Source organism: Hypanus sabinus, chromosome 2, assembly GCF_030144855.1.
Source record: "Hypanus sabinus isolate sHypSab1 chromosome 2, sHypSab1.hap1, whole genome shotgun sequence".
Taxonomy (NCBI): Eukaryota; Metazoa; Chordata; class Chondrichthyes; order Myliobatiformes; family Dasyatidae; genus Hypanus; species Hypanus sabinus.
Genome location: NC_082707.1, coordinates 197302180 through 197317659, shown reverse-complemented (window position 1 = coordinate 197317659; position 15480 = coordinate 197302180). Strand labels below are relative to the sequence as shown.

The 15480-nt window shown below is 44.9% G+C and overlaps 1 protein-coding gene across 4 annotated transcripts in view; it reads right to left on the bottom strand.

The window, feature by feature from the left end:
• bcl11ba (BCL11 transcription factor B a) overlaps positions 1 to 15417 on the bottom strand; it is a 183188-nt gene extending 167771 nt beyond the window's left edge. For 2 of the 4 annotated variants that reach the window (XM_059962421.1, XM_059962443.1), the window contains exons 1-2: positions 15238 to 15417; positions 9873 to 10211 (exon numbers count right to left, since the gene is read on the bottom strand). In XM_059962421.1, coding sequence (XP_059818404.1) covers positions 9873 to 10164 — 292 coding nt within the window. In that variant the 5' untranslated portion in view covers positions 10165 to 10211; positions 15238 to 15417. Of the gene's footprint in view, positions 1 to 9872; positions 10215 to 14226; positions 14238 to 15237 lie in introns of those variants that run through there. The other 2 variants (XM_059962426.1, XM_059962433.1) reach the window with 2 other exon arrangements.
• Positions 15418 to 15480: the final 63 nt, after the last annotated feature.

The following is a 15480-nucleotide window of genomic DNA, read 5'->3' as shown; positions in this document are numbered from 1 at the left end:
CCTCTAATCACCTTAAAAATAGAAGCAACACATACAAAACGCTGGAGAAACTCAGCGGGTCAGGCAGCGTCTATGGAAATGAATAAACAGTCGACTTTTGAGGCTGAGGCCCTTCTTCAGGACTGGAGAGGAAGGGGGAAGTCGCATTAAAATTAAGGTCCTTTGATGGGCCGTGAATTAGTATGGACGTGACAGGCAAGGAGGTCATATTTGTGTGTGGTGTGATCCTATGACTCTGCTGATCCATTCCCCTTTTAAAAGGGATGATTTACTCTCCTGACTGTCACCAAGTCTGCTGCATTTCAACATGATGCATCACCACCTCCTCAGCAGCAATTAGGGATGGACGGTAACTGCTGGCCTTGTCAGTGATGCCCACACCCTGCGAGAGAACAACTCACTTTGCCCTCACCACGGCTTTGAAGCTCTACCTCCCAGACCTTAACCATTCACTGCGTAAAAACGTTCTCCGCTGAAGCCGGGAAGCACAATGGGGGGTTGGGGGTTGGAGGGGGGGGAACTTGTGTTGGCATCCGTTGCTCTTTGCCAGTTCCTTGGGGCTCAGCGGGGTTTGCTTCCCAGTGACAGAGAGGTCAAACCTGGGATCAGCAGGCTCAAATGTGTGAGCAGTTCGGTAAATCATCGACACCATCACAATGCGCCGTGTAAAACACCATTAATAATGCACCCCCTGTGGTGCCCTTACACCGGGATGAGAGCTGGGAGGCCCCTGCACTTCTGCTGCAGGTACGGGGATCATCACCAACCAAGTACCATGAACTTCTCTGGACTGGTGAGAAGGTGAGAAGACTAAATCAAAACACAAGCGGAAACTCTCTGACCCAGCACCCTGAGACCCAGCTACTACCTGACCGCAGGAAACCTGGAGAACAGACATTGCCCCCAATCATCTTCCTCTGAACAGGGATACGGTTTTTCTTAAATATACAGACTTCTGGGGTCATGTATGGGCTCTGGGAATAGCCAGTACCCCAAAATTTCACAAAGTTGGAAACAGTGTTGGCTGAGACTACAGAAGCTGTACGGGGGGGGGGTGTAGGTTAATGATTTACAGATCTTATCTTAAATGAGTTTATTAGCGTAGATCTGTACTACAAGCTGGACCATGGAACGACACAGAATATCAAACTAGGGAGTTTTAACCCATACTATCCAGTTAACACTGTTCCAGCTACCACACCAAACCTATGCCATGGCAGTCAACATCTAGATGAATAACAACACAGGCTTTCTCATCCGTCCAGATTTAAAGAAGCTTCCAGATCTCCCCTTAGTCTCCTCAACATGGAAGAAACTCTCTCTGTAGGACAGGACAATACAACGGGTTGCAGGAGAGCAGTGAATGAATTGGCCATCTGATCTCTGACCGAATGAGAGAAACTTTTCCTGGGTATTCTCTAAATCAGATTCCACCCAAACTTGACTGCAGTACAGTAGGCCCCTGAAGCGCAAATGGACGTCAGGAGCCCTGCAGGTTGTAGCTGTGAAGATGCTGGTCAAACAATGGACCAAACACTCCTCCTGCCATACCAATTAGACAGTAGTGTTGAAGAGATACACACGCTCTTCAACAAGCATTATTGAGGAGGGATATGGTGGAAGTATGTTTCTTCAGTAAGTAAACCACAGACTAGACACCGCTGCTGAATTGGCCACACACAGGAATCAGTAGAGCTGAGTTTTGAAGTGCAGACTGGAAATACAATGAGACAGTGAAACACGAAAGCAAGTGCTCCAGGTGACCTGCTCCCAAGCAATATCTTGCGTCAACGTCCCCACATCCACCTGCCTTATCAAGGTCTCTGCCACCCTCTGAGGAAGAGAGTTTCACAACCCCTACAATCCTCCATGGGACAACTACGCCCCATCTGTCTGATATAAACAGAATCTGGCTTTCAGTTCGAGGCTCCGAATTCTAGCTTCTCTGACAGGAAGAAACACACCCTCCACAACAGTCGTGTCACAAACCGGCAGCATTTAACATCTTTTAATCAAGCCTGCTCCGGCAAGAGAACCACGAGCTTGTCGTAGAGTTTGGAGGCTTTCATGCCTCAATAACCCAGAGAGCTGTGTTGGCTGGAGTCAGGGCTTTGTGCTTAGGTTCTTAGGGTCACCCATGCCAAACAGGTCAAAGGGTAGAGGCCAGACTAAGAGTGGTCCACCAGTCCTCCAGGTTCAGGGATCCATCTCAGCACTAACAACCCTGACTGGTGAAAAAAAGCAATTGTTACAGAAACAGCAATGAAGAGTCGTTCTAACAGACAGAGACAGAGGACCTTCATTGCTGCCCTAAACACCAGCAGCATAACAGGCAGTGATTAATCAAGCCTACTAACTCTTTATCCAGCAGATAAAAGTCTAGCTTATCTGACCTTTCCTCCTGAGACAACCCAGCTATTGCAGGGGTGCAATACATTAACATCCTTTGCTAAGCAAGGAGACCAAGACTGCGAAGAGTAGTCTAGATGTAGAGCCTCACCGAAGACCACTATTGTATTCAATTTTCTTCATTAAAAACTATAGCGTTCTGTCGCTCGACACTTAAAGACTTAATTTAACAATGAGGGGATAAACGAGATCCGTTTAAAGCCAGTCCACTGCCGGTGGCAGCTCTGCTCCCATTCAGGGATTGTAATTGTGCCTCATACACACCCACTGAACTGGGATGGGGGCAACCACTTTAGCTAGCACCCCGAGGAGTTTGGCCATCTCAGTACAGTCCCTGGACTCTGAGGGAGAAACTTTTCCTGGGTGCCATTTTTTAACCAGTTTCGGAGCCCCGTCCAATATTTTCGGAAGTCTCATTAATCCACGTCCAGTTATCTGCGCTGCAGCAGCCTGTCTTACAGACAAGAGTGTGTGCCAACATTCCTGGTGCTGTGTGCTGGCAGACTGCAAGCACAAAAGGCTAATTAGACTTGGCCAGCCAGAAACACTGACCTGCACACAGATCCCCGCACCAACTGGTGACCACCAGGTTCCAGTTACATACAGGACAGAGGTTGGGGGGGGGGGCGGGGGTGGAGGAAGAAGGCGAATACAGAAACCCAATTTAAAAACAGACACGTCTTACCAAGACAAAACTCCGGACAAGGCTGGTAGCCGTTCAGTTCAGGAATCAACTTGCTCAAAGAGCTGGAAACTTTGGAAATTGAGACACACACACACACACACTATAGCAACCCCAGAGAAAAGCAAGTTCTTTACATCAATAGCTGTGCTTTATTTTCAAACCACAATGTTATATCAGGAATAGAATCAGGGCAATTCATCACACAGAAAATATCCATGTTTTATTTTATTTAGAGATAGAGAACAGATCCTTCCAGCCAAACAAGATGCACTGCCCAGCGACCCACCTTCTTAACCCTCGCCTTATCACAGGACAAGTAACAATAATCAAATAACCTGCTAACTGGTACGTCTTTGGACTGTGGGAGGAAATCCATGTAGACACAGGGAGAACATACAAACTCCTTACAGACAATGCTGGAATTCAGCTCTAAACTCTGGAATGCACTGAGCTATAAAGACATTTTGCCCACTAACCCACCCCTCGACAACCCCAACCACCACTGCTTTATCACCTCCGGTCAGAGTCACCTTATGTACAGACACAGACATCACTTTATAGACACACCACCAATCTACGTATATGAGCTATCTTATAAATTTATATTTATAGTGTTTTTCCCTATTATTGTGTTCTTTATCTTACTGTATTTTTTAATGCCGCATTGGATCTGGAGGAACAATTATTTCAGTCTCCTTTACTGGAAATGACATTAAACAATCTTGAATCTTGTATCCTCCCTCATTCCAGAGGTTGCAGTTTAATACAACAAAATGGAGGCTCTCTTGTGTGATCAGTGAACATCAGAACTGCCCACTGCTGTAAAGGGCAAACTTCGGTGGCAAAGCACCACCCCCTCCCCGAGGTTTCTTCTATTATTTATTTGCTGTCAGGCAGACTGGCACTTTTTCCCCAGATTCTCTTCAGGGACCATTACGCTAATTAGTTGGTGATGGGTCAGACCAGAATGTCGGTGGTGCTCATGGCTCTCTGGGTTGTCACTCTCTTCACACCTGGGGGAAATGAAGCAGTGTGGGCCTGCTTTCAGGGGACCCAGGAACCTGATGAGTAATGGGCCAGAGAAGGGAAATGGGGAGATCGGGAAAACAATACCCAAACAACACGCTCTTTCTGAGTACGTCTAAAACAATTCACGCCTACAAGAGCCTATGGCAGCTTCCCAAGAGGTGGAAATCCCAAACCCCCCCCCCCATTCAAGCAGAGCAGACTGGCTTCAACCAGTACCCTCGGTCTGAAAGCTCAACGGCCCACTTCTTCAGCATCAAGGCTCAGCCACACAATACCCTATAAAATTATTTATGATTTCTCCCATATATGAAATTCTACAGTACAGAAACAGACCCTTTGGGCTCATCTGCTCCACGCCAACCAACATTCCTAGCTAAGCCTGCTTTTGGCCGATAATCACTCTAAATCAGGGGTTCCCAACCAGGGGTCCATCGACCCCTAGGTTCATGGTAGGGGTCCATGGCATAAAAAAGGCGGGGAACCCCTGCTCTAAACCTATACCTGTCCAATTTGAAGTCTCAATAATATACTGTACCTGTCTCAACTATTTCCTCTGGCAGTTCATTCCATATACCGGTCACCCTGTGCTGTTGCTGTTGGGAAGGGGGAATATACCAGAAGCAATACAGATGTAAACAAAACACAAGTGATTCTGCGGATGCTGGAAATCCAGAACAACGCACACAAGATCAGGCAGCGTCTATGGAGTCCTTCAGGGTGAGGTGGCACTTCACCTGGGGGTGTTGGGTCATCTACGTCATCCAGTGTTCCCAACCTGGCCTCCTCTATGTTGGTGAGGCCCGGCACAGGCTGGGACCAGGTCTGCCACCACCAGAAGCTCTCCCTGCCACTACTCATTTCAATTTGGCTTCCCGTTCTCACCATAGCCTCAACAGCCACAATGACGTGAAACACCCCGTAGTCTGCCTGGGGACTGATGGCATGAATAAAATTACTCTAACTTCTACACCCCCCCCCCACCCTCTTTACGCCTTCCCCTCCACCCACACTCTTATTCGGGCTTTTGCCCCCCTCCCTTCCCAGTCTGAAAGCAAATAAAATTGTCATTTCAGGTCTGTGGTAAACACAGGCCGCAAAACAAGAAAAAAAGACCTAGAATTTGAGAATTCACAGGAGATGTAACTAAACTGAAGCTGCAGTGTTGAATGCTTCATCATCAATAACCACTCTTGGCCAGCAGTTCTACATTACAGAATGCTTCACAATTTTTCATGAGAGTTTATACTATTGGTTGATCCCCTCTCCCCCCAACCAATCACCACCTTCCTCAGCATTTGATCTCTTCTCCGGGAACCGGACACGAGGAAAGAGTGAAATCGGGTGATTAAATAATGAGGGGGCAAGTCACTCCCAAAAGAAAGGGTAGCCCCGAGGGAGTGAAAATCATACACATGCACACTCACAGATATCACTCGCATGCATATTAGCGCACACACACATGCACACAAAGACGTACACAGATTCTCTCTCTCTCCCACACACACACGGACACTGCAATCTGCAGCTACACACCGAGCTGCGCATGAACTCACATAAAGTCAAGTACAACATTTTTTTTTCTCTCCAGTATCCCATGTACACTTCTCCTTTAAGCGGGTCTCTTTCCCACCTTTTACACTTGGTGCTATAACTCGGGCTTCCTGTATAAATAAACTTTGATGGTGGGACAGGGAATTAATTGGAGCACAGCCTCACTCGGGAGTGCCCGAGTCGGGCTGAGGTCGTCGGGAGCAACAGTGACCGAGAGCTGAGCTCCAAGTTCTTCATTCACATGTCTAACGTGAATTGCGAAGGCAAATAACACACACCAGGCGTCTTGGGAGTGCCCCGTCGACGGGCTCCCGACCGGCTTCAGCAAGGCTGCACAATTTGTCGTCTTTTGCACATTGTTTGTCAGTCTTCGTTTCCGTACAGATGCACATAAAATCTATCGTATTTCTTTATTTTCCTGCAACTGCCTGCAAGAGAATGCGTGTGCGCGCGCATCTGCAGAAGTGTGCAAGTGTGTGAAAGTGTGAAAGTGTGAAAGCCGAGGGGCCGGTTCGGGATCGGTGGCCGCCGCAGACCGTGAGGAAGCGGGCACTGGAGGAGCAGTCCCGCAGGATGCAGAAACCCGTGACACTGACCCGCTCCCACCGCTCTGCAAAAATATTTTCCTCGACCTCACTACAAGCAAAGCAGGACGAGTCAAAGTTTTTCAACGCAAAGCTTCGCCAACGTTTCGGATTTAGCTCGGTGGAACATGGAGAGAGAGAGAGAGAGAAGGGAGGGGAGGAAGAGAGTTAGAAAGATGGAAGAGAGAGAGAGAGAGAGACGGAGAAAGAGATTGAGAGGTGGAGGAGAGAGCAAAAAGGGAGAGAGGGGCAAGAAGAGAGAGGAAGAAAGATGGAAGTGAGATGGAGAAAGAGACTGAGAGGGGGGAGGAAAGAGCAAAAGAAGGGACAGAAAGGGGGAGAGAGGGAGGGGAGGGAGACGGGGGTAGGGAGGAAGGGGAGGGAGAGGGATGGAGGAAAGAAAGGGGAGAGATAGCAAGAGAGAGAGAAAGGGGAAGATACTGTGTTCAAATAAGAGAGAGTGCTGGTACATGGGAGGGGTGAACAAGAAAGAAAGTGAATACCTGGGAGACGGTTGCAGGCTGGACCTGGGGGGGGGGGGGGAGGAGGAATGCACAGAAAGAGAAAGTTGGAGTTTGTGTGTGTGTGGGAGGGGGGGAAGAGAACGTGGGTGATATGGAAGTCCAAATCCTCACTCTACACATCCATAAAACACAGCTCAAGTTTTGCCAGCAGACTCCCAAACACCGGGGCGGACCGGTGGGGTGGAAGCAGCTGATGCGTTCCTTCACACGGCTGACTACCGCTAAACACTGAAATACAACCATCCTCCACCTCCACCCCCACCCCTCTCGGCATCACCTGAAAATCCATCCCTCTACAGGCAGATTCACAGGTCCAAAAGACACTTCACCACATGGGCAATCACCAAAACAAAACTGAATTCTTCAACATTTTCTTCCAAGTCATTTACATCCTGAAAATGTTTAAATGCTAAAATAAAACAGTTCTCTTCATACGAAAGCTTTTAAACCTTTTTATTTATAAAAACAATGAACCCATGTACATTACTTCACGATTTTTTGTTCTCTTTTTGCATTACTTCTGTAAATTTTATACACTGTGGATTCCAGTTAATTGGGCCATTGGTTAATTCATTCTCATTCCCCCTCTCTCTCTGTTTTCTTAAAAATACTTTCAGAATTCTTGGGACAACTCTTTAAGAACAAAAACAAATCAAGAGAATTGCCAGGGTACCCTTTGTTTATTGGAGACACAATGCCACTTAAATGGGACAGGAGATTGTCCCTGAACAGGTTCTAACTAGTGTCAGCATGCGCACTTGTGTGGCCATTAGATGCTACAGCATGCTTAGAGCAGGCAGTTTAAAATGACAACAGTTGCGTGTGCTTGTGCTTAAAAAAGCAGTGATTCCTGTCATTGATGGTGGGAAACAAACTGAACGACAATTTGGAACTGTTTTGCAGTTTCAAGCTTCCAGGCTGGGAGATGTCAGAAATGTCTGGAAGTGAAAATGTTCCGATTTCACTACTTCAACAAGTTAAGAATGATGAAGAGTTTTACGGTATCAATAATCATCCTGAACGTTACAACAAAAATGAAGATTTGGAGGATGAAATCACCCACAGCATTGTATGAAGTCAATCCTATGCACTAGGTGTTTGCACTGATTTTGTTCATTTACAGTCAAAAGAACACAATGTGGATGAATTTCTCCGTTGATAAATATTAAGAATTAAAACAGTTCTACAGCACTGTAACAGTATTAGTAATGTTCTAATTTGTTCTGTATGTTATTTAATTACATAATTTGTTTTTCAGTTTGTCTTTTATATACCTTTTAACTATTTCCATGAAACATCAGGTAATTCGGATAGCCGCTTAATTGGGTCAAAATGCACTGGTTTTGATGTGTCCCAATTAACAGAAATCCACTTTGTTTATTTCTTATATTTCTTCGGTTTCATGACATTCACCGATGATATTAAACCTGATTCTGATTCCAAAAGAACACCAGCACCAGCAATAATGCCTTTTAAAATTACATTAAGAGATCACAGAAATGCACTGCAAACACTTATTCTGGAGATTTACGATTAAGCAGCACACAGGACAGAAAATATACAAACCCTGAATTCACGCACACGGATAGGTGTGCATGCAAGCATGTGCATGTACATACACACGCACGTATGCACAGATAAACACAGATACACCCACAGAAACTCCGGGGAAACGCTGAACGCTGACCAAACAACCCAACAACATTAAGCCAGCAACTCTCCCAAATCTCACTTGCTGTCACGGGACAATTTAAATAACACGCCTCTCAGGTGCCGTCAGTACGCCTGCTGGGACAGGTACAAGCCAAGCATTCAGACTCGGAATACCCTCGGGTAGGTGGTGCAGAGCCACCGTCATGAACCGCAGCAGACCCTCCGGTGAAGTCTGCGGGAGAAAGGGGTTCTGAGATTTGCACCCCGTCATCATGAGGGAATAGCAGGTCAGGGTACCACTGTGTCCTACAGGGAAAACTACCAGAAAGTCCACATTCAGCTTCCTCGGTTCATCCAAACTCCAATCTTGGAAGAGCTTTGTTTTTAATGCAGACATAATTTCACTGAACCCATCACACAACTTAGTATTTGTTTAGATAGTTTCCTATACAACTCAGTAGCCCCTACACAATTGAGCAGTGAAGTAAAACACACACACATGTGCAGAATAAAAATCAGCCCCTATAAACAACGTCAACAAGGAAATCCAAACCACGCTGCCTCCGCCCTTAACTTTCATTTTGCCTGCGTGGGTTCCTTTGTTGAATAAAGGTAACCCTCCTTTCTGGGTTAGGCAAAAGCTGACTTCCTGGGCAAAAGGTAAAGGTCTCCTTTCTAGAAATCAGGGAAAGAAGTCCCTTCTGGAATCCAGGCACAAAACGAGAATCGTTACTCTTAAACAAAAATCAGTTCCTACTCTTCCCTGTGTCAGGGTGACAAGATGAATATGATTTCCCTCCAAAAGACATAAAACTAGCCAACACAATAAAGCAGGTATCTTGCACAATATTCCAGAACACCGTTTTCAAAACAAGAGAGTAAAATATCGGCACTACTCATGGTTAAAGCAATCTCTTCTTAACATTATAGTCAGCAGTGTCAATACATCCCAGACACTTTCTGGAGCAACAGTGGGGAACCATAACTAAAACATCAATGCTTATAATAAAGGCACACAAAGGTATCGAGAGGGCAGCCTGCGGAGAAAATGCATGCACGTGCACGTGCGAGCTAGGATGTGTACGTACAGGTGAGGCGTGCTACACACAGTAACGACGAGAGAGTGCCAAAGCAGTTTGTGCACAGGTGTGTTTACCCTCTACCACATCCCCCCCATGTCGTATCGAGAGTGGATCACTCACAAAGTGGTAGTTTGAAGAAAACCTTAGGAAAACTTTTAACCAAACTCTGCCTTGATCTCTCAACAGTGGCGTGGTATTGTTGTGGCTGCACTCACGTCACAGAGTACAAGAGCACGCACGCGAGCACACGCACACACACATACACGCGCGCGCACACTCGTGCACGCGCACACACACCTACATGCACACGCAAGAGGCCAATTATCACCTCACTGAGGGGTATCTGACACACTACCTCCAGCAAGGTTTTCCTGCTTGGGGCAAATTCCTTTCGTGGGTGTTAGCAGCCGGTCATCTTCCTCGGGGGTGACTTGGATGCCAATCTCTACGGGTTCAGACACCCTCCTGGGCTCCGGGTGAGGAGGCGAGGGACTGCGTTTATCCACTGCCTTGTCAAAGCAGCCGGCCGCCGCGCTGCACTGCTTCTTCTTGTGCTCGATGAAGATGAGGATGTCAGCCAGCGGGAAGTGAGCCTGGCACTGGCCGCAGGTCAGCAGGTCATGGTCTCCGCCAGCGGGGCCCGCCATGGACGCATCCTCCTCGTCCGTGCTCGCTGCCTCCACATGGTTAGCCTCTGCTTCGTGAGGGACCAGACAGAGAGAGTGGGGAAGAGAGGGAGAAAGGAGAGCCATCTTTTAGATAAAGTCATCTCACAACTCAGCCATTAACATAATATAAAACCCAATGATATAACCCAACATTATTATAAATAATTATAATATTCACACATGTTGCATCCTATACTGTTAATGTAGTTTGTGTGTCTCTCTTCATTTATGAAAGAATGGAATTCTATTATATATTAACTTTATTTGAATGACACAAGCAGATTATACTTCTGCCTGTACAGATTAGGCATAGTAATTTTTTGAATCTATGTGGGGAAAACCTTCCTAATTTAATACACATGTTTACATAGATATAACCCCAACTTAATAAAGAAATTTTACTAGTGTATCTATGAATGTGTCTCTCTGTATAAAGAAAAAATGCATTATATATTTGCATTGATAAATTATTTCAGATTACGCCAAAAAAATTGGCACAGCCATCATTTTAGCTGCTGATATATCCCAGCCAAGCAGAAAGATTTAAAAATACATATATTTTATTTGAAATCCTGCGGGACTGCTAGGCAGAGGGAGGCAGAAGGCAGGAGGTGTCCCCTTTTCCTTGCATTTATCTGTTGGCAATCTGAGTGAAGGGTGGTGCAGATATTTTTCTTTTTGCTGGATGATCTACACTTCAACGGAAATCCGCCAAAAACAAAGCCTGAAGTGCAAAGGCCTGCTCTCGAACAATGTTGCTGAATAATCATAAATCTGGACAAAAAATGCCGCCCCAACTTCCTGCCTAATTCAGTGTCATTTTATGCCCCAATTTGGGTTCACTCCTCGTGTTTGTTAACTTAATCAGTCGGTGATGATTGGCTGGGTAATTATTCTTTGGGAGGGGAAGCAGGTAGGAGGGGAAGGGTCAGGCACGTACATCACTACCTCCCCAATTTGCTTCAGAACTATGTGTAGATTCACAGACAGCCAACAGGCTGTAACTCCTCAAGTGCAGAGGATGGGACCGCTGCTGAAATATCGATCGAGTCTAACATTCCCTCAATTCCAAATAAGAAATGCCACTTTAACAGGGAAAGCGTCACAAGTGGGGGCATGCACGACCCTTTTGTGGAACCGCTTCTACCTCCCAGCCACCAGCAGGTTTTAATAATAAATAATTATTTTAATAAATAATTTTTAGGTTGTGTTTGTGATAGAATATGTACAAGCACGTTTCTACATTAATAGGGTACAACAGGGGGTGCGGGGGGGAGGGAAGGAGCAGGAAAGAGAGAGTGAGAACGATAGGGAGAGATGGAGGAACGGCGCGAGGTTGGGAAACAAAAGCACGATGAGGAATACTCTGATTCATCTGCCTCCCCCAGCCTCTGTAGCGACAGGAGTGTAACATTGTACTGCTCTGCACAGACAGTCCCTCAAAGTTCAACAACTTGCGCTGTCACCGAATTACAGGAAGCCTCATTATTTCATGGGTACAATTTCGTTTTTCCGTCACTTGAAAGGGACTTAAACATATTTTCAAGGCTTATTAACGGGCACCAAAAGCCTCCAACAGAACAGCAGCAACAAACAGATTTGTGAGACCGGAGAAGTCGTATTTATTTTCTGCTAAATAATACGAGTGTGTGGGGGGGGGGGGGGGAAGCCGTCGTATAAATCTAGGCCAATGACATATATTTTACATATGCACACTACAACGCAGAGTGGTGACACCAGCTCAATAAAAATATTCTGCATTTCATACGCAAAATAAAATCTATGATATTTAATATCAGAAGACTCAAAAAATGGCAAATATACTCTTGGTGGCTGTTCTATCATTAATCAATTCCCACATCTGCTGTCACTTTTGGAAGAAAATGATGATATTCATCTAACCTTACTCATTGACGTGTGTACAACTGCTGAAGTGTATCCTCTCTGCATTAATTTATTTCTAAATAACTTGCTTAAGGCACTTTTTGTTATATTCCGGGTTTTATAAGCATGAAAATCAGTGACGGAAGGCTGAGATGTGGAAGGGCACCCTGATCGTTCCCTGCTCATCGCTGGCCTGGGGTCTGGTCCTCCCTGGAGCCAGCCAAACAAGAAGACAATCCCTTCCTGCCTCAATTCCTCACCAGCGCTGAAGAGAAAATTCATATTTTTATCACCTTCAAAAGATTTCTCCCTCGCACAGACCATGTACAATTAAAAACAAAACCACATCAGTGAAGCAGCACAAAGTATCTCTGTAAATACGACAAATATTTCTCTGCCACCACACACAGAGATCTTTTTCAAACAGAACGACAGTTACACTCTTTCCATATTCATTATCAGGTGCTGAAAACCTTTGAAATTAATTCAAATAAGAATAACAATACCAACATATTTCTTGGGAACGTTTCAATCCATTATTTTAATTATAACCTCTGTCTGGAATGATCCAAGTTCCTCTGAAAAGAGTGTTTTGGTTTAACAGAACTAGCATTATGTTTCAGAGGTTGCTACTGTATAGTAACAGCAGGCAAAATGCAAAAACAGGTAGTCTTTTTTGAATAAAAATATAAAAAGAATATGTTGCATTGAAAATAAGTCCAACGGCGAAGTGTTGTATAGATCCAGAGGTGCATTATTTATGTATGATGGTCAGACAGGTAACAGCCCTGGTCAATGGATCAGAAGAAGCTGTAACACAGCGATGAGTTGACTTGGAGCGCCCCTTAGCGGTAGCCGCGCGTCGCTGCCGATCCCCAGCGCGGGACACGCGCTTTAAGTTAAGAAAAAGCCCTGGACAAAGTTTAATAGATAGAATTGCAAACTGTCTCAAACCCGACCGAAAATCGAAAATCTTAATCATCCTGTTCTGCTTAGGATCCGTTTCGGCAAAGAAAAGGGATGCATCATAAATTGTGCGCGAAGGCCCCCGATTGTTGTTATTCTCAAAAATGGAAATTTTAGACTTGCTAACGCGCACACTGTGCCCCAACCCCCCAGCTCTTTATGCAAAAACAAAGACAGGCAGGAGTCCAACTCAGACCTGGTGCAAGCCCAAGTTCAATGTCTAATGCTCCATGCTCCGCAGCCGTTCAGTAACCTTCCCCGCCAGACCGCGCGCAGGATGCTTTAACGTAGTATTCACACACAAAAAAAAACACGTTTCCATTGCAAAGTATAAACTCGTGCAAAAAAAAAACGCACACCTTGCACATTGGAACCCATATTTAAAATATTTACAATTCTTCAACCCCCCCCCCCACCCCACCCTCCCCGAAGCACACGCTGCACTCCGACAAAGCGGCAGGGTTAAGATTCAATCGGTAAAGCACTGCACTCCGCACGAATCACTGTGCTCGGGGTCCGCGGTGCTCAGAAGCACCGATGCAAGTTGCAGGTCGCGAATACACTGGGCAAATGGGCTCAAGTACAGCGGCGGGGTACTGTACTGCAAATCTCTGTCACGGGCGAAAGGTATTGGAAAAGGAGGGAGAGCGCCAGATTCCTTCTGGTATTCCCGAGCTCGGGATTGACAACGAGGGAAGAGCAAGTTTGGGCGGGGGAGGGGGGGGGGGTAGAGAAATAGCTAATCCCACAAATGTGTATTTAAATAAATGAAACTTAGAGCGGGGAAAACGTGGCTTCCGATTTCCAAAATCATTTATTTATCGCTGAAATGCATTCACTGAATAGGGCCGGAATCGTTTTCAAGGGACAAATTCTAATTTTCCTCCCTATCTCCCCCTCCCCAGCAAAACATCGCGCTGTCAAAAGAAAATTAAGAACTGCAAAGCCTCAGACTCGTCTACCTTTACAGCGAGTTACTGAGCTCTCAAATAAGAAGTCTGCGCTCTTATAACAACATAAAGACGGAAGCGTAAAGCAAGAGTGACTATTCTATATTCTTTTAGTGAAAAATACACACAATAAATAGCAGAACGTCTTGGATTTATCCCCTATTTAAACAGTCCTTCCATTCAAACATTTTTAATATCTACAAACAGAAAGCATTCTCCAATCGTATCTAAATACATTTACCTTTATCCAGTTTGCAAAAAATATGCAAACCGATCTTTCAACAAAAAAATTAAATGAGATCCCAACCTCAGCACGGAGACGCATACAACCAGCAGCAAAAATATAAGAACATTTTTGGTTGGAAAGGAGAAATGCAATCGCAGTTATTTTGGGGAGAGGAAAATTATAATCTCCAGAATTTCAGGATAACAATAAGAAACAGATCGCTTGTTTGGAGGGGTTACCTCGCTGGCTGCCTCCGCAGCGAAATGGATTTATGCTATTTCTTTTTCGGGGAGGGAGAAGAATATATTTATTTAAATTTTAGCAGAATAAAAATCATAAATATTCCGACTTTCTCCTTATTTGGCCACGTTTCGAACGTTGCGATCGCCGCGTTCCATCCACTGTCTCGCGCTGGGCAGCCCGCCTCACGCGCCACTTGCAAGTTTTCAAACATTTTCTTTTTTTTAAAACACCACTCCCAAAAAAAAAGCTACAAAAATAAACAGTACAACGAAAAGCGGGCACCCGCACAATGATCCATGCAAAAAGGATAGCTCACAACTCTCAATTGCACAAACTTTTTTCTTGGAGGGGGTTGTTTTCAGCAAAATTACAAATTATAAAAACACGGAGGAGAGGGAAAAATTGTAACTAAAGCAAAAATTGTAAAGCGACATCCAGTTGCTACACACAAAGATCCGCATACAAAGCTCCAAAGGCATAAAAAGATTGCATATTTTTAAAAAATCTTTCTGAAATATATTAAAGCGCAATTAACTTTCCTTCAAATCGATTTAAAAACTAACTCTGCAGAATTAAAACTCTGAATGTTTTGTTGTCATCCTGACTATTAGAGGCAAAGTGTGCAACTGCACCTTAAATTTCCCTTTAAAAGAGAAGCAACCCCAAATAACAATATCTACAGGCTGAAATATTATTTAAATATATGCATATTATTAAAATAAATCTATTTTATTTGTGCAATGAGGTAGATTTCTTCGTCTGTGTGGGTTTTTTTGTTACTACGCGAAAATTCCCTTTTACTTAAATGCTGAGGGTTGCCTTGCTTGCGCGCGAGACATAGTCGGTCACATCTGGAGCGGAAAGACGGAGACTCCAGAGAAAAATATCTTCATCAGAGCCCCTGACAGAAAATAAATTGGAAATAATGCAAAGATGCGGGATGGAGATGGATTGTGGGATAGCCGTCAGAAAGAGAGAGAGAGAGAGAGAGAGAGAGAGAGAGAGAGAGAGAGAGAGAGAGAGAGA